This window comes from Hyperoodon ampullatus (assembly GCF_949752795.1).
Source record: "Hyperoodon ampullatus genome assembly, chromosome: 3".
In the NCBI taxonomy this organism is placed as follows: domain Eukaryota; kingdom Metazoa; phylum Chordata; class Mammalia; order Artiodactyla; family Ziphiidae; genus Hyperoodon; species Hyperoodon ampullatus.
Genome location: NC_136916.1, coordinates 64020094 through 64043066, shown reverse-complemented (window position 1 = coordinate 64043066; position 22973 = coordinate 64020094). Strand labels below are relative to the sequence as shown.

Here is a 22973-nt window from a genome sequence, read left to right as displayed (position 1 = left end):
TTTCCTGAAAAAATCTTGAGCTGGACCCTAAGAAAAGTGGATGAAGGAAATAGTAAAATATTTACTAAATACTTATCATCTGCTTGGTACTATGTTAGTGCCAGAAATACAACAGTGAGCAAAACAGATGTTGCTTCTGCCCTTGTGGAGATTACAATCTGGTGGGAGGGACAGACATAAATAACCACCTTTACAAGCGTGTAATTACAACCTGCAATAGGTATTATGAGGGAAAAGCACGGGATAATAGAAGAGCTTACGTTGTGGGGGAAGAGTGCTCTAATCTATGGTGAAGAGAGACCACTCCGGAGCAAGGGGCCTGTATGCCTAGATTTGAAAGATAAACAGGTGTTAACTAGGGGTTGAGGAGGGCATGGGCTAAGAGCATACCAGGAAGAGGGAAAGGCCAGTACAAAGGCCCTGAGGCAGGGAGGAACAAGGGAAGTTTGAGGAACTGAAAAGCCACTAGCAGGGCTAGAATGCACAGCGGTGTGGGACGTGGGGGTGGGGTAGGCACAAGAAGGAATGGGAAGGATTGATAGGTGGGGCACAGATCTTGCAAGTCCTAGAGCCCAAACGAAGAATTTGGGCCTTCATGGAAAATAACTGAAGGATTTTAAACAGAAAGTTCCGTAGTAATTTTGCCCCCTTTGAATGGATCTCTAGTTACAACATGAACAACAATAGACCAATTAGCAGCCCTGTATTTGTCCAGGGTAAGGGATGACAGTGGCTGAATTCAGGGGCTGCAGAAATATAGAAAGATATGAATAAATAACGTGGGTTTGCGGAGAGTGAATCAGCCATCTCCCCCATGTTTGATGGCTCTACTGCTGAACTCCCTCATTCACTTAATAAATGCTTGATGCCCAGGTTAATCCCAGCTCAGGCCCTAAACCTTTCTGGGCTCAGGGATCCTCATCCCTAAAACGATAAAACTTGACATCCGGGGGCAAGGCCTAAGAGAGGCAGGGCTCAGCTAGTGTGGGGGACAGCTGCACGGTCGGTTCTTCCAAAAAGAACCTCTCTGCTCGGCCCCTACCACCAGAACCCTTTCCTAGCTTGGCGAAGTCCTCTCGAGTCAGGAACTCCGTTGGCTCGAACTTCTGTCCCCTGCCTGAACCAAGTGCGTACTTCCCAAACTTGCCCTCCAAGAAGGCAAAGGGGTTAAGTTTCCAACTCCACTTTGGGGAGTTCCCAATACCATGTTGGAACCTATCTGACCGAGAGGCAGTTGGGAACGGCGCCAGCCCCTCCTCTGTCTCCCAAATCCCTCGGGGCCTCCCCAACCCCTGAAGCACAGGCACAGCGAAAAAGCCAATGGAAGCGGAACGCCCTCCAGCAGCTCCACAGTGGGTTGAGCAGGAGGGCGGAGCGGACTTCTGTGATGTCACATGACCACGCCCCTCTGAGAGGACGCTGCGCATGCGCCAGAACGGCTGCCTCACTCCCGGAAGTGGAGGGTCTACACGCAGAGCGCCGCTGGGTCTGGGTGCCCGGAGGCAGAAGCGCTCTCGGAGCTTCGCCGTCGGTCCCCGACCGCCATGTCGTCTTTCGACACCAACCCCTTCGCGGATCCAGTGGACGTAAACCCCTTCCAGGTAGAGCCCTCATCTTACAGCGCTGTCTAGTGCCGAAGGCCGCCGCCCGGGCGTCTTCGCCAGAGCCGGGAGACGTGGCGTAGGAGGGACGGGCCGTCTGCCCAATGGGAGAGCGGGCTTTGAGGGCTGGCCTATCGTAGCGTTTGGGGGGCGGGACTAGCAGCAGGTGGACTAGCGGAGGGGGCGGGGTGCTGTACTCTGGGAAGAGGTGGGACTGTCTAGCTCCCGGGACGTAGCCCCTCTAACTGGACACTGCTGGGGAAGGGGACTGGCGCAGACACGATCAGGGAGACCCCCAACTTCAGGGAGAGAAGCGACTTCACCTGAGGGGGATGTGTGGCTACCACGTCCCGCAGTCTTGGAGAGACACCAGCCTTGAGTCCCTTTAGGAGAGGGGGTGACGGCAACATAATGAAGAGGTGGAACCCTCTAGTGGGATGGAGAAATGTGAGAAAATCCCAAGAACACCACCCCCCGCAACATACACACAGCCAACTAGTCTATAAGGTATAGGAGAGCCCCTGAGATTTGTCAGGAAAGGGAGGCTGGTAACCCAAGCTGAAATACGGCCTTGATAACAATTTTACACCTTGGCCATGGATCTAGTTTGGACTGGGTTTTGGCTAGATGTGAGAGCCCAGGTTAGGGAGGGAGGAGAAGTGAGGAGCCTCCGAGGGTCTTGAAGTGCAAGGAATGTTGGTCTGATGGCCCTCTGTGTGGTGGCAGGGTAGTTGAGATGCACTGACCTATGAGCTGGCCTGACCTTTTGAACAATCGACCTAAGAAGAAAGAGACTTCCTATTTAAAGCCAAAACTCTTCCGCCTTTGAGCTAAGAGCACAAGGCTATTCTTTTCCATGATGAAGGGTTGGGACTCCTGTTAGCTCCACAGTTCCTATGCCTCTTGTTTCATGTCTGCTCAAAACCAGTTCTAGGGAAGCTTGCTTGTGCTGACTGGTGGTTTATGAGCCCTGAGCTTTCTGCTTTGTCAGGATGTCACCAGGCACATGAACTCATCCTGCTTGTACTTTATTTTGGTCATTGGCAACTTTAAGTTTCCTGCAGGTGTAGGGGAAGTTCTTGGAGTGGTTCTTCCTGCAACTCACAGCATGAGCTTTCCCACCTTGAATCCCTTCAGGAGTTAGAACAAACACAAAGGAGACTAGAATGAATGAGAGTAAAAACTTTATGTCTCTTTCTTGGTCTCAAGGTGACTTAGACACTGGGAACCCTCAAGGCAAATTTTGATAGCTTTGTAACCTCAGGGAATTCCTAACATTCCTCATGTAGCTTAATGCTTCTTGACAGAACTATTTGGAGGACTTTATCTCTTATGTAATGCAGTCATCTCTATTTGAGTAAAGAAAGAACATTTGCATTTTTTTCTTCTGCCAGTGTCTTCAGGTAACTGTTTTGCTTTAGTTATAAAACTGCTGTATGTTACTGGAGTTTGAGTTTTAGTAAGGATCTAGTAGCCTTTTGGTATGTGTGCTGTGTAATGATGTGCCTTTTTCTTTCTTCCTTTTTTTTTTTTTTGTCCTGTCAGAATCAGAAATAAAATGTCTGCTGCCATCTGACAGAGGCGGTCAGCTGTCCAAAGATGCAGAGAGCTTGTCCTCAGTGCTAGCAGTGGGACAAATAGTTGGCCCCAATTCTGCCCTGTATAAATAGCAGCTTGAAAGTCTTAAACCATATCTCCAACCCCAGAAATGATTGTGCAAACTGTGGTAGAAGTAACTTCTGCATTCAGGCAAGACAGTCTGTCCATCAGGCAGCCCCAGGATATGGCAGGACAGGAAGCAGCTGTGGTCCTGTAAAGAGCAACATCTGGAGGGGAAGCCTGTGTGGGAAGAAGAGGGCTGGCTAGCTGCGATTCTGCTCCTCCTGCCCTGGGCTGGGTTTTCCCTCTTGGTGCACAGCTGTGTGGGGAGAAGGAGCTTTGGGTGTGAGGCCCCAGATCTCCTTCTCCTGGAGAGCTGCCCTCCCTCTCCTTGTGACGGTAGTGTCTGCTTCTGACTGCCAGAGCTGGGACATTGGGAGGGTGTAGCCCTTGCGTGACTGGGTGTGAACCCAGCTTCATTTACCTCGGGTGTTGGCACAGAGCTCAGGAGAGAGCAGGTGGAGAGGAGATAGGCTCAGAAACTGTCACACCTAGCCGGCCTTCAGAACAGAGCCTTTCTTTTTTCCTCCATGGTGGTTTACAAAAATATACTTAGTGTTCGGAGTCCATGGTTGACTTTTAGAGCTGGAACATCTTCAGAAATCTCTTCTAACCCTTTAGTTTAGAGATGAGGAAACCAAGAACCCAGGGAGGATGGGACATACCAGAGTCACCAGCTAATTTGAAGCAGGAAGGGACTCAGATCCGGGTCTCATTCTCAGGACAGTGCTGTTTTAAAGGTTTTAAACTGCCTTGGTGTTACTTAGGCCAACAAATTAATATTAGGTAAGCTTTTTTGTTGTTGTTCAGTGGGTGAGGCTGGAATAATATGGATCGTATTGTGCTTTAATGGTCCTTTAATGCAGCATGTGTTCTGAGTAATACCAGTCCTGAAAGGTGCTCAGGGTTCTGTGGTCCAATAAGTTTAGGAGTCATTTTACTTGAAAGTTGACCAGGCTTCTTAGTTTGTTAAAGGCTCCGAGAAATCCTACAGTAAAGATATTTGCTCAACTTTGTTTGACCCAGCTTTTCTCAAAGTTATTCAGCCACAGAATCCTTTTTCTGCTAACTCTTGTAATATCCCCTGAAGCTCCTGGTGCGCCTTTAAGCTGACCTCCTTATAAATGTTCTTTAGATATATCCTACTGTCATCCCCACCCCAAACTGTGGGCATGGGTTTTTATGATCCCCTCCTTGTGTATAGTTATAGTGGGATTATTAGAAAACTTCCTGCACAGTAACACTGTGAGTGGAAAGTTGTCACAAGAGTGCAGAAGAGGTTTTACCAAACTCCTAGGAGGAAGCAGGAAACTGCAAGCCAAGTGTGGCTGATTTCCCAACCTCCACTGGCACTCCCTAATCCCTCTGTGAATTATGGCACATCTGCTTTGTACCATCTGGGTATGCAGGTCCTTCTTTCCAGCATGTCTGTTGCCAAAATTTTCTCAGAAAGTCTTGGGTGATGAAGAGGTTGAGGGCTACAGGTAGGCACTGTACTCCCCGTTTTCTTTTTCAGCAGTCCACTAACAAGCAGCTCACCCAGGCAAATGCCTGGGCTGCTTTCCTTCTTGGCGTATCTGCCAGGTTACCCCAGACAGTCGGCATTGATCTCAAGGAGGGGGAGTGGACTAGCTGGTGGTGCTGAACAGAGAAAGCCTTTCAGCGTTCATGAGTTGCCAAATCACACCATATCACTTTCACACGTTGCCTCCTTGCAGTTAAAAGATAATCTCAGTGGTGTGGCTGCTTCCAAGGATTTAAAACGTTTCTCTCCTGTGGGAGGAGAAAGTGGTGGCAGAAACGTGATTTGGGTGTGAACAGAGTTACATGAAGTTCCCTGCACAGACACTGAGGGCTTTGTCACTTCCCAGAGAGGGTGGGCTCCAGCTTGACTGTACCTTTGGGAATTCTCAAAACCACCAGTGGACCTGGTAGAACTTTCCTGTGGAGCAGGAGCATTGTCTCGAGAAATTTGAAAATGGCAAGGTTCATATAGTTTAACTGACCGCAGACAGCTGCCCAGATGGGGGCGGGGGGTGAGGGAGGTGTCCCTGACTTTATGGTTGGCGCCTGGAGCCAGGCTGGGTATTTGAAAGCACTTGGCCAGAGACACAGCTGAACTTTGACCCTACACTATTAAGTTTTCTTTGGAGCCACTTGGTGTAGGATGATCCTGGGTTCAGAGATATGGTATATTTAACCAGGACAAACAAGGGGTACCTGCTGCTTCTTCAAGAAAAGAGTGCTGTGCACGTTAATTAGCAAGGTGTGACCCGTCCAGCAGTGCTCCTTTGAGATGCTGACATGTTTTTGCACATCACTGAGCCACTGCTGCTCCAAGATCCTGTGCAGGTGACCAAGATAAATGGGCACATGGCCTGTCAGAGCTTGTAATCTGGCAGGAGAGCTAAGAAATGCTCGCTGATCATGACAGCATGCCGTGGTGCGTAAAGGGCAGTCAAAACTTGCCAAAAGGATCTGTGAGGGATCTGAGGAGGAACGAGGCAGAGTCCTGTGGTAGGAAGGGCTTGAGCTGAGAGCAGAAAGCCTGGCATATAGCAAGAGAGGGTATCTCAGGTGAAGGAGCGCCAGGAACTTAAAGTCGCTTCCACTCACTGTCACTCCCGCAGCCCCAGGCGCCTCCTCACTCTTGGATCCTGTGGTCTCTCTGGGAGCCATGGGCCCACGATATGTCTGCTGCTTGTGATGCACAAGCTCATTTGGCCAGTCTCTCTTGAAATTCTCTCTGTCCTTGGCCTCTTTACACTGGTAACTCTCACCTCCTTCCGCCTGTTTTCTCTTCCTGTCTCATACCTTTAAGGGTGTCCTGAAGTTCTGTCCTTGACTTTGTTCTCACTGTATACCTTTCCAAGTAAGTCCTCCCACTTTAATGGCTTCAGAATAGCATCTGCATACCAGCGGTCCCAGATCTAGAACTCTAGCCCTCACCCTTCTCCTGAGCTTCAAACCAGTACTTCCAACTCTCACCTGGACATTTCTACCCATTCTACCCAGATGCATTTTTTTAAATTAATTAATTAATTAATTAATTTTATTTATTTGTTGGCTGTGTTGGGTCTTTGTTGCGTGCTGGCTTTCTCTAGTTGCGGTGAGCAGGGACTACTCTTCATTGCAGTGCGTGGGCTTCTCATTGTGGTGGCTTCTAGGTGCGCAGGCTTCAGTATTTGTGGCACGTGGGCTCAGTAGTTGTGGCGCATGGGCTTAGTTGCTCTGCAGCATGTGGGATCTTCGCGGACCAGGGCTCAAACCTTTGTCCCCTGCATTGGCAGGTGGATTCTTAACCACTGCGCCACCAGGGAAGTCCTGAGATACATTTTATACGTCTCTCCAGTGCGACGCAGTACCTTCTCAGATCCTCTCCCCACTCCCACACACCTGCTCCTGAAAATCCTGTTCCTCTTCTCCCATGACCGCCTTGCTCAGTGGCACTCTCCCCTCCCCTCCCCTCCCCGTCTTGTCCTTCAGTAACTCCATACCTCGACCATCCCGGGGAGTGGCCGAGCCTGTGCCATCTACCTGAGAAGGGTCTCTGGAGCCTGTACCCTCTTCTCCATCTCCAGAGTCATCCCTTAGTTCAGGCCGTATTATCACCCATGTGGATTCTTGTGTCCCAGCCAGTCTTCCCACCATCCTCCTTCCCCACGCATCGCACTCTCCTCACTGCTGGCAGAGGTGATCACTGCTCACAATCTCTAGTTGTCCACGTTGCCCACAGGGTGAAGTCTGAACTCCTGCAGTCCGGCCTGACCTCTTCTGCAGTCTGGGTCCCTGGTGCTCCTCTCTCTATATACGCACTTCGCCCCACTGCCTCCAGAACCTTCTCCCTGAGCACACGCAAGCTCTTTTTAAAGATGCTGTGTCTTTGCAAATGCTGTTCTTCTCTCCCTCTTTAGTGCTTGCTAAATTTCTTTCCTCTCTCAAGATCCAGCTCAGATGCCACCTCAGTGAAGCCTTCCCTGAGTCTCCAGACAGCTTCCTCACTCCCTCCTCTGTGAGCCTGTTGCACTTGCCCGCACCTTGTTCAGCACTGATAATGTGCTGTCACTTCTTGCCCTGGCTTCTGTTGTGTTCTCTGTGCTATTTGCTTCTTGGGGGCAGGAACCAAGGCTTCTTTTTTTTTTTTTTTCATTTTTTAGAGACGGGGTCTCGCTATGTTGCCCAGGCTGGAGTGCAGTGGCTATTCACAGGCGCGATCCCACTACTGATCAGCACGGGAGTTTTGACCTGCTCTGTTTCTGACCTGGGCCAGTTCACCCCTCCTTAGGCAACCTGGTGGTCCCCCATTCCCGGGAGGTCACCATATTGATGCCGAACTTAGTGCGGACACCCGATCGGCATAGCGCACTACAGCCCAGAACTCCTGGGCTCAAGCGATCCTCCTGCCTCAGCCTCTCGAGTAGCTGGGACTACAGGTGCGCGCCACCGTGCCCGGCCCAAGGCTTTTTCTTGGTGCCCTTGCCCTGTGCTGGTGTGGAATGGTTTGTGTAGGGAGTAAACAGACCGAGGTGGAAGGAGATGCCGGGGGCTCCATTTGATTGAGGACAGGCTGTGCCGAGAGGAGAGCTGGTGCCAGGTCAGGGACGGCCTTGACGCCAGGCCGGGGACTTAGACTCACTTTTTTGGGTGCTTCTGTACATCACTGCTGTGGCAGGGAGGGAGGCCCCAAGGTGCATGTTGCTTATTTGGTGGGTTCTCAGGCTCTCTTTTTAAAAATAAGTGTGTACGTGGTGTACGTGTGTGTTTAACATAAACATAACATAATCACATTATAGAAAATTTGTAAAACAAAGTAAATCATCCATATTTCTACCAGTCTTTTGCAACCATTGTTATTTTGATGTGTTTTCTATATGAGTACTTCTGACAGAATTGTCATTTGATATTCATATAACCAAGCCTTTTCTCTATTGCTGTCCTGTGTTCATAGCTGTGATTTTTAGTGGCTGTTTAGGCCATCGAGGGGATGTGCACCAAAATGTACTTGTGCTCGCTGTCACTGGATATTTAAGTCGTTCCCTGCTTTTTTCCCCCTGTTGTAAATACTGGTGCAATGAATACATTTGCAGATACAGATTTTTACATATTTTCCTCATGTTTCCTTTGGATGGCTTCTCAGGCTCTGGCTCAGAGAGTACCAAGGTTAACTGTGACTCTTTGTACGCCTGGGACCCAGCCAGCCTATCTGGCGATGACTGCCCCTTCTTGTTCTATGACACACAGCCTTGTCACTAAAGCAAATAGGACTTCACAGAGGTTCCAAAGTATTGGTGACTCTCTGCCTCCCAGAGAAAGTGGCCGAGTTTCTTTTAGTCCATGAGGTATTTACTTAATGTGTTTATTTGGAGCCTGAAATAAATCTCACATTGGGAGCCTGGGTGGAGTGTAGGGTGGGAAAGCAAGGAAGAGTCACAGTAAACTCGAGCACAGCCAGGACCTGGGAGATGCATGGAAAGGGGTTGCCAAACTAGTGAAAGCAAGTGTGTTTTTCAAGGCCCTTCCCCGGCAGAGTTGCAGCCTAGCTGTGCTGCCTCTTTTTCTCAGTCCCTCACACCCCAGCTCCAGGGAGTGTTCCTTTGCCCCGCAGCTGTGGTGGCCTGGGCTTACTGACTGGGCCTTTGCTCCCCTTCCTCCCCTCCTCTTGGAACCGTGCCTTTCTCCAAGCCCGCCTGGGCCTCCTCTCCCCTCCCCTCCCCTCCTCTCCCCTCCAGTTTTTACTCTCGTGCTGTGTGCACGTGTCTCAGCTACCAGATTTTGGTCTCCAGAAGGGCAATAGCTGCGTCCTTTTCCTCTTGGTGTGTCCCTCACACTGTTTGTGACTGCTTGCTGAATGAAAAGAACTGCGATCAGGAGTATTCTGTTTGTTATAAATTCAGTAAAGGGCATTGACCAGTTTGAGTCCTTTGGGCACTGAGCGAGTGTCAGGTTACTTCTTTGTAGTTGAAACTTATCTCTCACCATGCTTTTAAATAACTACTTGACCCACTTATGAGCCAGCTGATTCTGGGTGAGTGGGAAGGAAGGTTGCTGCTGTTGACTTCTTGTGACTTGGAGTAAAATCTGAGGGTCCTCATTCAGGCCAGTCAGTGTGGTCCTTACTTGCAAGATTCTCTGCCTGTGTCCTACCAGGGGTGTTCGCCAGGAAAGACTGCTCTGAAGTCTGGGAATAAAGAGCCGAGCAGAAGCAGTCGTCCCAGTCACTCACGGTGCCCTTGCCAGCATCCCTCAACCCCTCAACCCCACGTTGACTGAACACCTTCCTTTGGTCAGCCCCCAAGCCAGGCTTTGGGGACGCACTGCCCACTCAGGTTTACCACTCGTGTCTTTGGAGACAGACAGACTTGGATTCAAAATTGGGCTCAGGGACTTCCCTGGTGGCGCAGTAGTTAAGAATTCGCCTGCCAATGCAGGGGACACGGGTTCAAGCCCTGGTCCGGGAAGATCCCACATGCTGCGGAACAACTAAGCCCGTGTGCCACAACTACTGAGCCTGCGCTCTAGAGCCCTTGAGCCACAACTACTGAGCCCACGGGCCGCAACTACTGAATCCTGCACACCCTAGAGCCCGTGCTCCACAGCAAGAGAAGCCACTGTAATGAGAAGCCCGTGCACCTCAACAAAGAGTAGCCCCTGCTCACCGCAACTAGAGAAAGCCCCAACGCGACCATAACTAACTAACTAACTAACTAACTAACAAAAACAAAATCTGGCTCAGCCGCTACAGTCCCTGAGGTCTTGGATGAGCTCCTTCCCCTCTCTGAGCTGGGGCTTTCTTCATCTGCATACTCCTCCCTCACAGGATGGTTGTGAGGTTGAATGAGGAGGTGCGTTGTAGCTTTTCTCAGCGAGTGCTGCTCAGCTGAGCTGTGGAACACAGAAGCTGAGTGAACCTACTGTTTTCTCCATTCTCCCAAGGATGGAACATAACCAGGACTGTTCTAGATGTGCAGGAGAGAAGTCAAGTCATTGCAGACAGTGGATGCCTTGGGGCAGTGGGGCTTAATTCTGTTGAGGCACCAGGTTGAAAAAGAACCTGGTAGAACCTTCTTTTCTGGTGGCTTGACACAGTGGCCAGTTCTGGGATGACTAGAATTCCACAGTAGCATCACTGTGTGATGAGCCTGGCACATGGTAGACACTCAGTAAACGTCTGCTCCCTTGTCTGTCCCTCTTCTTCCCTCCCTCTCTCACCAGGCCTCAGCCTCTCTTGAAGCCACATACATCTTTCAGAAAGAGCCTAGGTCTCCTCAGGTGGAAAGTACCCGTGTCTCCCAGAGTGTTCCAGGCTCCTTTTCCCAGGCAAGGTGCCTCTGGGCCCCAGGGCTGCTGCTGTGATGCAAGTGGCCCTCCCCTTCTCTGTGCCCTAGCATTTGGGCAGTACTTCCCGGAGAAAGCAGAGGAGGGCCTGCAGCATCTAGCACTTATTCTCAGACATTACCTGAGCTTCTGCTTTCATCAGGCTCTCTTCACCAAGCACTAGGGAGCCAGAAATATGAACTAGATCCAGAAACACCTGGCTGCAGAGTTTATAGCCTGCTAGAGGAGACAGGATTTGTTTGTGGTGAGCCTGGTGAGGGTCCAGGGCCAATTTTTTAAAAGATTTTAGAGAAAGGAGGAGGGATCACTATGGATAGGGTAGTCAGTCCCCCTGCCTCCCAGAATCCTCTTCTGGCTGACCTTGGTAAAGGAAATGACGTCTTTTCATGGCTCTGGAGGCTGCCTATTAAACATGCATACCACAGCCAGGCATGTACGCTGGCTCCTGAAACTGCTGCCAGAGCTGCCCTGCTGTCCTTGTCCTGTAGTGACAGCCTAAAGTTCCTTGGACAGTGGATCTGATTTCAGTGACTTCAGCTCACTTTCTCCGCTGTGGCTTGATGTCTGCAGAGTCTGAAAGGGGAACAGATACTGAGCCCCAGGTCTTTCATGCAGGAAGGCAGCTCAGTAATTCTGGGATAAATCTTCTAGATGTTCAGCCAACAAATAACCTCAAGGCCAGTTCGCCAACTTCAGGTGGCCTCTCAAGCCTCACCTTGTCACTTAGTCCAAGTTGCAGGAGCCACCAGGCAGGGATGGTGTCCGGCAGAAAGGACACAGCCACACTGCCTCTTTGCAGAGGAGACTGGGTGAAGTGCAGAGGACAAGGACCATCCAGAGACGGGAAATGAGTTGGGGCTGGCTAGGCCCTGGGGCCCTGCAGACACAGGCTCACCTTCTAGGAGCTGACAGCCTTGGTAGGAAGTTAGTGTGTGTGAAAAAGGCACGTTCGGTGCTGACCCGTGGCTCTATAAATGTTCAGAATAGCGAGCCAGCTCCCATTTTGAGACCTAGGACAAGTACTGCACTGTGGCGGATATCCGTTTCCACATCTAAAAACTGAGAGGTGGTTCTCTGAGGGTCTGTTTATTGTTAACATTGTGTTTAAGAATCCAATCTATGGAGGCTTCCTGCTGGAGGGGAAGCTGGGCATGAAGGACAGGAGCATCTGGACCAGTAGTGAGGGACTAGGGGTGAGGTGTACAGACAGGGGAGCCTAGGTGAGGCCTTATATAATGGGGACCTTGGCAGAGTCTGGTGGCAGCTGTTTCCCTCAGAGGCATCTCTGTCCAGCTGGACCTGAGCCCCATACTATTTTGTATGGGGAAGGGGAGGGAGTGTACAGGAGTTCTGTTAGGTGAGGGGCAGGATGAAGACAGCCCAGCCTCAGGCCAGCACGGAAGCTGCTCTGGTGGAGAGGGTGGCGGAGATCCCTGCGTGAGGCCCTCAGCATGAAGGGTTGGCCTCGGCAGAGATCAGATGGGAAAGGGAAGATTGAAAACTCGGGAAAAGGCTGTGTTCTGAGGACGTTTTTGCATTTTCTGAAAAGAATCTGGAAAAAAAAAAAAAAAAACCCAAACAATTTCTTGGCTTTTCATCTGAGTCCTTCATATCTGTATTCCTAGCAAGTGTGCATGATTTAATAAAATTAGCACTGGCAGCCAGCAGCATGTTTTTGTTCCAGAATCTTAAACTGTCCTTTAAAAAATACGAGGAATAGGGGCCTCCCTGGTGGCGCAGTGGTTGAGAGTCCGCCTGCCGATGCAGGGGATACGGGTTCGTGCCCCGGTTTGGGAGGATCCCATATGCCGCGGAAGCGGCTGGGCCCGTGGGCCATGGCCGCTGAGCCTGCGCGTCCGGAGCCTGTGCTCCGCAACGGGAGAGACCACAGCAGTGAGAGGCCCGCGTACCGCAAAAAAAAAAAAAAAAAAAAAAAAAAAAAAAAAAAAAAATACGAGGAATAAATGTTTTCTGTAAAATAATAAATAAAACAGTACAGAGAGGTTAGAAAGTGAAAAGTACGTATCCATCCACACCACCTCATTTACCCGCCTCCCCCACCTGCTTCCCCTCCAAAAAAAAAAACAACAAACCCTCCCTGGAGGTAAATACTATAAACCATTTTAAATTTCTTTCTTTCTTTCTTTCTTTTTTTGGCTGTGCTACGTGGCTTGTGGGATCTTAGTTCCCCAATCTTAGTTCACTGGCTTGAACCCAGGCCCTGTCAGTGAAAGCGCCAAGTCCCAACCACTGGAGCGCCAGGGAACTCCCTAACCATTTTGAATTTCTAAAGGGCACTAATAGGAACTTGTGTGGTGTCTCTTCCCACGCATCAGAGTGTAGACCTTGCTCTGGGTCTCTTCCGGGAAGTCATCTGGACCAAACCGCTCCTTCTCCAGAAAGGGAGAAGCGATTGCAGCTGTGGTGTGGCAGGGGCTGGGCACAGGAGCCTTTGGGAGAGGCTTTCCAGGGCACTAGGAAGGGCTGTTAGCAGCCTCACTTCAGCCAGGTGTCCCTGGGAGGGGCCGAGAGATGGTGATCTCCCTCTGCCTCACCAAGGTTCTCCTTTTTCCCTAGCGTCTAATGGCTCTTTTTCACCTTCTCAGGATCCCTCTGTGACCCAACTGACCAATACGCCACAAGGAGGCCTGGCTGAATTCAACCCCTTCTCCGAGGTTGGTGAGCATGCCCTCTTTCTGAGTCCCTGGGTCCTCTGGGTGGTGCTGGCGTCTCTGGGGTAAGGAGACTTGGCAGAGACACAGACAGAAAAGCTGCAGTCCTCAAAGGGACAGTCCTAATGTGAGCTCAGGGGGGTGGGGTAAGGATGAGGAACTCATCCATTCTCCCCTTGGGATCCATGATCTGGGCCCCTCCCGGAACAGGACCAGGAGATGCTGGGGAGCTCTGGATCCAGCAAGGGTCTGGGTTAGGCATCACATCGCCCAGAGCCTAAGGCTCGTTGGCCAAGAAGCTGCAGAAGGAGGCCCAGGGCAGGCCCAGAGGGAGTGCCCCTCACAGGCAGGGGCATATCACTCACCCTGCTGTGAGTTTGTCCCCACATGGCCAACTGGTGGAGGCCCAGTCACCTCCCTCCTCTGATCTGCCCCGTGCAGACAAATGCAGCGACAACGGTTCCTGTCACACAGCTCCCCGGGCCCTCGCAGCCGGCAGTTCTCCAGCCCTCAGTGGAGCCAACACAGCCAACCCCCCAGGTACTGTTGACAAAATCCCTGTAACCGCTCCTTTCCAGAAAGGGACACCCAGACCAGTAGCTGAGCCCTGAGATTGAGGGGTGGGCGGAGGGCTTTCATCCCTGGCTCCCCTTTCAGGGCCCTTTGGATCATCTCTTGGAAGTTGGTCACTTGCAGATGGAGAGTCTGCTCTGCCAACCTATATCCTCTCCCCATATCCTCTCCCCCCACCCTACTTCCACCACCCAAAATAAACTCTACTCACCAGGCCAGCGTCCTTGGTGTCAGAGAGAGCATTTGCCTCTGTTGTGCCATTCCACATCCTCCTTGGGCCTTTGGTTTGTTCTCTCTTACACAGGGCCCAGAATCTCTCTTCTCTCCCTCCCTCCCTCTCTCTCTCTCCTCCTCCTTTTTTTTTTTAACTTATTCCTGCCCACCTTCCTGTTTTCCTTTGTCCCTTCACCAAATACTGTGAATCTTTCTGCTTTGTGCCTGACACTCCCCTCCATGCCTCACTGCCCTACCCCACGCTCCTCACTGCCCCCGGTGAGCATGGCCCACAGTGGAGTTGTATGTTGCAGCTCCTGCTTAGACAGGCCAGCAAGTTCCTGCCTACCAGATTCCTGGTAGTGAGCAAGCTCTCAGAGAGGCAGACGCTACTAGGAGGAGATAGTATCCTCAGAGACAGCTACATGCGAAACCTTCCGAAGGTAGGCAAAGTATAGATGAGCAAGAGTGAGGGCAAGGCCCCTGGAGCCTGCCCAAGCTGGGCTGTGGACTTTCCTGGGCCCCAGGCTGCTCCTACCATCTGACTGGACTTGCTTTGAACGTTCTGCTCTGCCTGGGCCCCTGAGCCCCACCCATGGCCCTAGAACCCTGTGGAGGTGAGGCAAGGCTTAGAGGCAGGGGTGACTTTCCTGTTCGGCTGGGTGGTGGGCCATAGGGACCTATTCAGCTGAAGTTGCAGACTTGGGAGAGGAGGCTAAGCCCCTCCATGTGGTCTCGGATGGTCAATTCTTCCGCCCCCACTGCCTGAAGTTTACCTCCTGAAGGCAGCCTTAGCTCTTTGGAGAACACCTTTTGGAGAGAGAGAGAGCGCATGCGCTCAGCTACGTATGTACAGGTATGCCTGCCTTCTCATCCTGTGAGATGACCTGTTTGATACCTACTCCCTAAAGAGGACTGTAGACTTCAGGAGGAACCAGGTCCCAACAGGGGGAGCAGGGCCCCGGGCTGGAACACCAGACCCAAGCCCAGCCGTATTCAGCCTCACGTGTAGTCTCCTAGCTGCTTCACTCAGAGGCCTGGCTCTGCCTGGAGAGGGGTAAAGCTTGGACCCTTCATGCCATGAAAGCCAGGCGAAGCAGGGCCAAGCCTAAAGGGCTGTCCTGGGTTATACTGGGTAACAGTTCAGGTGGACCTCTGGGCAGCTCCTGGGGGTGGGGCGGGGGGTACTTAAACATAGATCCCCAAGGCTCTGGGTACCCAAGGCTGTGCTCAAGTATCTCCCTTCCCCTCACACTGCTGGCAGTTTTGCACTGTTTCCCCTTCTCTCTCTCTCTCTCTTTCTCTCTCTCTCTCTCTCTCTCTCTCTCTCTCTCTCTCACACACACACACACACACACACACACACACACACACACACACACACACACAGTCTTCAAGTGAGGTTGGCTTCCTGGGTTTCTGGCTGTAGGTTAGTTTCTTGTGAGGTCATTTTAAACACACACACACACACACACACTCTCTCTCTCTCTCTCTCTCTCTCTCTCTCTCTCTCTCTCTCTCTCTCTCTTCAAGTGAGGTTGGCTCTCTGGGTTTCTGGCTGTAGGTTAGTTTCTTGTGAGGTCATTTTCCCTTTGCCATTACTCCAGAAATCACTTGAACTGAACTTTGCCTGGACTCCAATATGGGAAATAACCCTAACCCTAACTCAAGCTCAGGGATGAAGGGGAGAGAAGAGCCCTGGCTAAGGGGCCAGAGGTGGTATAGAGGTGGTAGGGGGCAGGTCACCTTGGCCTCTCTACGGTGGTCTCAGGTACCCAAGACACCCTGGGGCTAGGACTCTGGGCTCTCCCTGCATGGGGGCAAGGCCCCTCTGACTTCTGCTCACGCTGACACTGTCTCACTGTCTCTTTGTCTGGCCACCCGCCACCTCCTCTGTTCCCTCCAGGCTGTGGCCTCTGCAGCCCAGGCAAGCCTGCTCCGGCAGCAGGAAGAACTGGACAGGAAAGCAGCTGAGCTGGAACGCAAGGAGCGGGAGCTGCAGAGCACTGTGGCCAACTTACACAGTAAGGGAGGCCGCCGTGCTTGGCTCAGGGAGTTCCCCGAGCCCTCTTGTTCTGGGGCAGCCTCGGAGATTTGCTGAACTCCTGTTCATCTTAGAATGGCATTGGCCTTGGGGAATACCAAGTAAGGTGGGGGTCAGGAGACTTGCCATGTAGTCCTAATGGATATAGATTATTTCTGCACTCCTTCCCAGCTCTACAATTCTTAGATAGAGTGGGGGCACTGGTCCCAGGATTCCTTACTCATGATGAGGACTCTTTGCGCTTATGGTCTGGTTGTTAATGAAAATAATCACTTAGGCTGTTAAGTTCTGTGTTTCCCAGTACATTTGGGGTCCATTATCTTGGAGTGAGCTCTTGGGTATTTGTGTCCCATCACCCTTTTCCCATCCCACTCCGTATCCGTAGACCCCGAGCCCCGCCTGCTGGTGCCGCTCTGGGAGCCCTGGTTTGGCCCATGAACGAGGCCGGTGTGTGCATTCCGCCAAGCTGCTGCTGAGGCTGGGCTCACCTCCTCACCTCTTTCCACACAGTGAGAGAGAACAACTGGCCACCCCTGCCCGTGTGGTGCCCTGTCAAGCCCTGCTTCTATCAAGATTTCTCCACAGAGATCCCTGCCGACTACCAGCGGATATGCAAGATGCTCTACTATCTCTGGATGTGTGAGTCCCACTCCTGCCCCTTTGAGCTCCAGGATGAAATGGGCTGTGACTCGAGAGCCCTATCTCTGCTCTGGCTGCTCCTCCCTGGCAGGCTCCAGCCTTTCTCAGTGCTGGGCTGGGCTGCGGGGTGCCTTCTGCCCACATAATTGGCCTTCTACAGTCTGCTGCCTGTCCTAGGAACCTCCCCTCAAGGGCCAGTCCAGACCATGGATCAGGTAGAGTGGGACTAGCTGGAGGCTTCTGAGTTCCTGCAGAGCTCACTGCGCTAAAGGACCTCCTTAGGTGAAGGCCTCCCCTCCCCACAGTCCCCTCAGCTACTAGGAGTGAGGATAAAAAACTTCCTGTAGCTCCATTGTGAGCTGTGCAGGACCAGGGGAAAGAGTTGCTGAGAGAAAGACTTCATTCCCCAGGGGTCAGCCCTTGGGTCTGCATCTGCCCCTCCACTGCCACTCATATACCTGGGCTGTCCCACCGTCTGTTAGAAACTTGGTTTGGTCCCTGGTTTTAAGGACGCAGAAAACCAGGATTTGGGAGCTAACCCCGCCGGTGTACAGACCGAGGTCCTCTAGTATTTCTGCAGCTGCCCTCATAGCCTGGACTTCTTTTCCTCTGCAGGGGGTGGTTTGCCTTGTTGGGGAAGCCTTCAGTCACCTTGGTACAAGCCTCTCTCTCCCCCCTCTCCTTTCCCAGTGCATTCAGTGACTCTGTTTCTGAACCTGCTTGCCTGCCTGGCCTGGTTCTTAGTCGACACCTCCAAGGGAGTAGACTTTGGCCTCTCCATCTTGTGGTTTGTGATCTTCACGCCCTGTGCCTTCCTTTGTTGGTACCGACCCATCTACAAGGCTTTTAGGTGAGTGGGGCTGGGGCAAGGGGTGAGTGTATGGCTGGCATCCCCGGTTGCAGGCCAAGGGCCATAAGCCCTGGGGCCCCATCCCAGTCTTAGAGCAGAATGGATTGGTGGGGAAATTCACTCTCCCATTTCTACCCATAGTGAGAGCAGACAGGAAAGCTGTTTTCCTCAGTTGTATCTGAGGTCTGCTCTGGGCCCTGTCCTTGGACTAGACACAGGAGACCTAGAGAGGAAATCAGGAGCTTTACTTGCCTTCCCCCTGCTCCCAGTTTGTCTGGTTCGGTGGGATTTTAGTCACTGGGAAGAGGGTGTGCTTCTCTGATAGAAGTGGAACTTCTCTGATAGACAGAGTCTGACAGAGTCGGATAAGCTCTCAATGGCTTACCCCTCCACGCTCATTTCTGCTCCTCCCCCACCTCCCCAATAACTCTTGAGCATCGCTGAGTGCCAGTATTTGACCGGTTGACCTAGAGTCCATTCTGTGGACATGAATGAGTCCACCTCACACCCCACTAGAGCTTTCAGAATTGTGCCTCAGAGTTGATGCTTTCAGGACAGAGAGCCCAGCAGGCCCCTGGAAGAGGGGGCAGGGCAGGTGGCTGAACCCTCCCATGCACTCAGCAGGTAAAACCTGCACTCACTGTATTCTTGCCCTCCAGGACACCGAGATGGAAGTACTCAAAACACCAGTTTTGTCTCATATTCCCTACTCCCCAAATATCTTTTCTTCTGCCCAGGACTACAGTTTTATTACAAAAGATTTATCATCTTTATAACAGGCTTAGATTTTCTTCCCTGTTACAATGCAAATAAGTACTCCAGGAAATGGACTGTTAGGCTGTTTACATTGTCCTTGGGGTGAGCAACTTTATTAGTTCTTTGAGGAAGGAGTCAAGCACTGACCCCTTAAATTGGAAGGCAGTGGAAGGCAAGCCCTTTTTGATTATGGTGGTGAGTGCCTGTGTCCTTATGGACAGTGTGGCTGGCCCACTGGAGCTCTTTCTACTAGCATCCTACCTCCTGACTCCTAGCGAGGAAGGTGTCATAGCAAGTGAGGAAGGCTGAGGAATGAGCCCCAAACCCTCTTGTGACTTCTCATTTCCTCCTCTCTCCACAGGTCCGACAACTCTTTCAGCTTCTTCGTGTTCTTCTTTGTATTTTTTTGTCAAATAGGGATCTACATCATCCAGTTGGTTGGCATCCCTAACTTGGGGGACAGGTGAGAGCTGGGGTAGCACAGAGGGAATTGTGCCCTGTTTCTCTGCTCCTAGAAAGCCCCCACAGATGACCCATCTTCCACCATGGCAGGGAGAGGGGACGGTGGGTCAGCTGGGGTCTGCCTTCGTGCCCCCATCCACTTCTTCACTGGTAGCCTACACTCACTGTCTTGCCTTGCTCACCACTTTCTGGGGCATTGTGAGTGGACTTGGCCTGAATCCTTAGGCTACCAGGGCTGTGTCCTGCCCTGGATGGCCTCCTCTTCCTTTTCTCCTGCCATGCCCTCCTAGAGGCTGGTGCTACTCTCACAGGCCCCAGACAAGCCCTGAGGTTTGGGCAGCTGCTGATGGGTGTCCTGGCCTTTGCAAACTGTGAGCTGTGACTTTTTCCAGAGGCCCTGTCATCTCAGGAGATGGAGCCCTTGCCCCTCATGGATCAGCTCCTTCTGGCTGCTCCCCTTGAGCACAGCTGGCTTGAGTGTCCTGGCTACTGCAGTCTTCAGCTCAGAATTAGTCTCAAAAAGAAAAGCCGATGGCTGATGTTTTCCTTTCTGCTCCAGTGCACAGGGAACATTACAGAAAGGTCAGGCTGGCACTTGGCTGAAAGCCTGAGCCTGGAAGGGCTGTACTATTTTGGTCCCCTCCCTCCAGTGGAACTGGCAAGTCCAGAGTGGTGGGGAGGGGTGACTCAGCTCGCACTCAGAGCAAGTGCACGCTGCCCTCCCCCCACCCCTCTTCCTTCTCACCTTGCTGTTTCTAATCTGGCCCCTTTTCTCTTTGACTGGTGACCTAGTTTCATTACTCATTACCCTAAGTGAGGTCCTGGTAAAAGGCTGTGATTAATAACTGCTGTTTATACCCCGGACTGGGAGCCAGAAGGCTTGAGTTCTGGTCCTGGCTCAGCCCCTCACTGCCCTGCCTGGATGAGCTCTGCAGCCTCCAGCCTCCCAGTGCCTTTCTCATCTCACCTCAGAATCCCCCCAATTGGGTGGATATAATCCCCCCTCCCTTTTTTGTTATTGATTGTAAAATACACATAACATAAAATTTATCATTTTATTTACCACTTAAACCATTTTAAAATGTACAGTTCAGTGACATTTAGTACATTCGCAGTGTTGTGCAAACATCACCACTGTCTAGTTCCAGAACATTTGTTTCACCCCATAAGGAAACTCCACGCCCATTAAGCAATCACTCCTCATTCCCTCGTTCCCTGAGCCCCTGGCAACCATTGAACTGCTTTCTCTCTCTCTGGATTTGCCTATTCTGAACATCTCATATAAACGGAATCATACGACATGTGGCTTTTTTTTTTTTTTTTTTTTTTGGCAGTACGCGGGCCTCTCACCGCTGTGGCCTCTCCCGCCACGGAGCACAGGCTCCGGACACGCAGGCCCAGCAGCCATGGCCCATGGGCCCAGCCGCTCCGCGGCATGCGGGATCCTCCCGGACCGGGGCACGAACCCGCGCCCCCCGCATCGGCAGGCGGACTCTCAACCACTGCGCCACCAGGGAAGCCCCCCAACATGTGGCTTTTTGTGCCTGGCTTCTTTCACTTAGCATAGTGTTTTCAAGGTTCATGTTATTACTTCATTCCATTTTATGGCTAAATAATATTCCATTGTCTTTGGAGATACTGCATTTTGCTTATCCACTCATCGCTTGATAAACATTTGGGTTTCCACCTTTTTGCTGCTGTGAATAGTGCTGCTGTGAACATTTGTCTACAGGTTTTTGAGTACCTGTTTTCAGTTCTTTTGGGTATGTATCCTGGGGTGGAATTGCTGGGTCATATGGTAATTCTGTGTGTAATTTATTGAGGAACTGCCAAACTGTTTCCCACAGAGGCTGAACCATTTCACGTTCCCAATAGCAATGTATGAGAGTTCCGGTCCCTCCATATCCTCACCATGCTTGTTTGGCCATTTGTATATTTTCTTTGGAGAAATGTCTATTCATATCGTTTGCTAATTTAGTAATTGGGTTGTCTGTTGTTGAGTTCTTTATATATTCAGCATTGTAGCTGCTTATCAGATATAAATTTTTTCCTTTCTGTGTGTTGCTTTTCACTCTTGATAGTATCCTTTGATGTACAAAGGTTTTAAATTTTGATGAAATCCAATAGTTTTAGTTATTATTAGGTTTGAGTTAATTTTTGTATGTGGTCGAAGTAGGGTCCCCCTTCATTGTTTTGCATGTGGATATCCAGTTGTCCCTGCACCATTTGTTGAAGAGGCCATTCTTTCCCCATTCAGTGGTCTTGGCACACTTGTCAAAAACCAGTTGATGATTGGGATTTCCCTGGTGGTCCAGTGGTTGGGACTCCGCACTTCCGGGAAACTAAGATCCCACATGCCACGTGGCCAAAAAAAAAAAAATCAGTTGACGATAATATATAGGTTTGTTTCTGGACTCTCAATTCTATTCCATTGATCTATACATCTGTCCTGATGCCAGTACCGTATTGTTTTGATAGCTATAGCTTTGTAGTAAGTTTTAAAATCAGAAAATGTGAGGACATCCCCTTTATAGATGAGGACACTGGGGCTCAGGAAGGAGACATGACTGGCTGGAGGCAGAGGGGCTGTCCCTGGGCTGCAGTGGGAGGAGCTGAGGTGAGAGGATGAATGTAGTGGGTTGGCCAGTGGTCCTCCTTCCCAGAGAGAGGGCCCTCAGGAGTGCATAGCCAGGCTTTCCATGTCCCCCTAACCCCCAGAGCAGCAGGAAAAGGCTCTACCCAGGGCTATTCCTGACTGTAAAGGCAGCAGCCACATCCTCCCTTCCAGACCTCACATGGCCCAAAGATTCCCAGTGGGCAGTGTGGGGCCTGATGGCCTTCACAGAGGCCTGGCCTCTGCAGGGAGATGCCTGGGCGGTGTTCAGCACATAGTGGCCATTTGGAGAAGAGCCCCTCACGGGGAGCTCTGGGGCCCAATCCCACTACAACCCCTCTGGCCTCTTCCTCCCTTGCAGTGGTTGGATCGCAGCCCTGTCTATACTGAAGCAAGACTTGGCTGTGTCGATCATCATGATGGTGGTGGCTGGCTTCTTCACCCTCTGTGCCGTGCTCTCACTCTTCCTCCTGAAGCGGGTGAGTGGTGGGTGCTGGGCCAGCTGCAAACCCAAGGAAGCAGGCACCTCTCTCCTGCCTTCTCCATGGGGGTGTTCATCCCTACAGCAGTTGGGCCTCCTGGGTCCTCAAAGGTCCAGCAGCTTCCTCCAAGGTTCTGGGTGGGAGGTCAGGCAGGCTGGGGTTTGTGGTGGCTCCCTTGGGAATATAACCTGGATGACTTGGTTTCTGGTGGCCCACAGGGCGGGGCTTTTCTCACCACAGCCTCTTTCCGCAGGTGCACTCCCTGTACCGCCGGACCGGGGCCAGCTTCCAGCAGGCCCAAGAGGAGTTTTCCCAGGGCATCTTCAGTAACAGGACCTTCCGCAGTGCCGCCTCATCTGCTGCCCGAGGAACCTTCCAGGGGAATTAGTCCTCCTGACTCTCTTCCTCTGCCCTGGCCTTTTCTCTCACCTGCCTTCTGAGCTGCACTTTCCGTGGGTGCCTTAAGCAGTGGCTATGCCCAGCACAGACCTGGGGAAGGTCTTCCCCGTGGCTCTTCCTCCTTCCTCAGCAACCAGCTCTCCCTTCCACCCGAGGAAAGTGGAGGGAGGGACAGGAACTGTTTCTTACACAAGAGGAAAACAAACAGCTGTCTTTCCTTCTCTGGTGGTGGTTTGGTAGGGTTTTTTTGTCTCTCTCGAAGCAGCGGGACTGAAGTTCTCTTCTCCCTACACACATACACACACATGTACTCACACACATACAGACACACATGTAAACACTTGGGGTCACTGGCTACCCTGGGCCCACCCCAGATGGAGTTTTATTTCTGCTGGAGTCCTGAGATTCCACTCTTTCCCCAGCAGGCCTGCCCTGAATCTGGTGTCACAGACCCAGTCTGTGGCTCCCACAGTCCTGCCCTTCTTTCCTGCCCAGGCTGAGGTAGCCTCCTAAGGGCTCCCCTTTAGATGAGCTGCAGTCTGAACTCTGTTCCTCAGATCACTGGGGTGGTCTCCGGGCTCCCAGAGCCTCTAGCCTGGTTGCCCCAGCCTCTTTTCCTGCCTCATGTTTCTCACAAACAGTTTCATAGCCCTTTAGACCCCCTGCACCCTCCC

The 22973-nt window shown here is 51.6% G+C and overlaps 1 protein-coding gene across 2 annotated transcripts; it reads left to right on the top strand.

Annotated features, from left to right (window-relative positions):
- Positions 1-1544: 1544 nt before the first annotated feature.
- On the top strand, positions 1545-22288 carry SCAMP2 (secretory carrier membrane protein 2; the record flags this gene model as incomplete). Of its 2 annotated transcripts, XM_079699955.1 has the most annotated exons (10): positions 1545-1601; positions 13202-13270; positions 13709-13807; positions 14368-14496; positions 15960-16077; positions 16608-16736; positions 17427-17586; positions 18704-18805; positions 21780-21897; positions 22154-22288. In XM_079699955.1, the coding sequence occupies 10 exons, from the start codon at positions 1545-1547 to the stop codon at positions 22286-22288; spliced, it is 1116 nt and encodes a 371-aa protein (XP_079556081.1). The 2 variants fall into 2 exon arrangements, with proteins under 2 accessions (XP_079556081.1, XP_079556082.1); XM_079699956.1 differs by lacking the exon at positions 14368-14496.
- Positions 22289-22973: the final 685 nt, after the last annotated feature.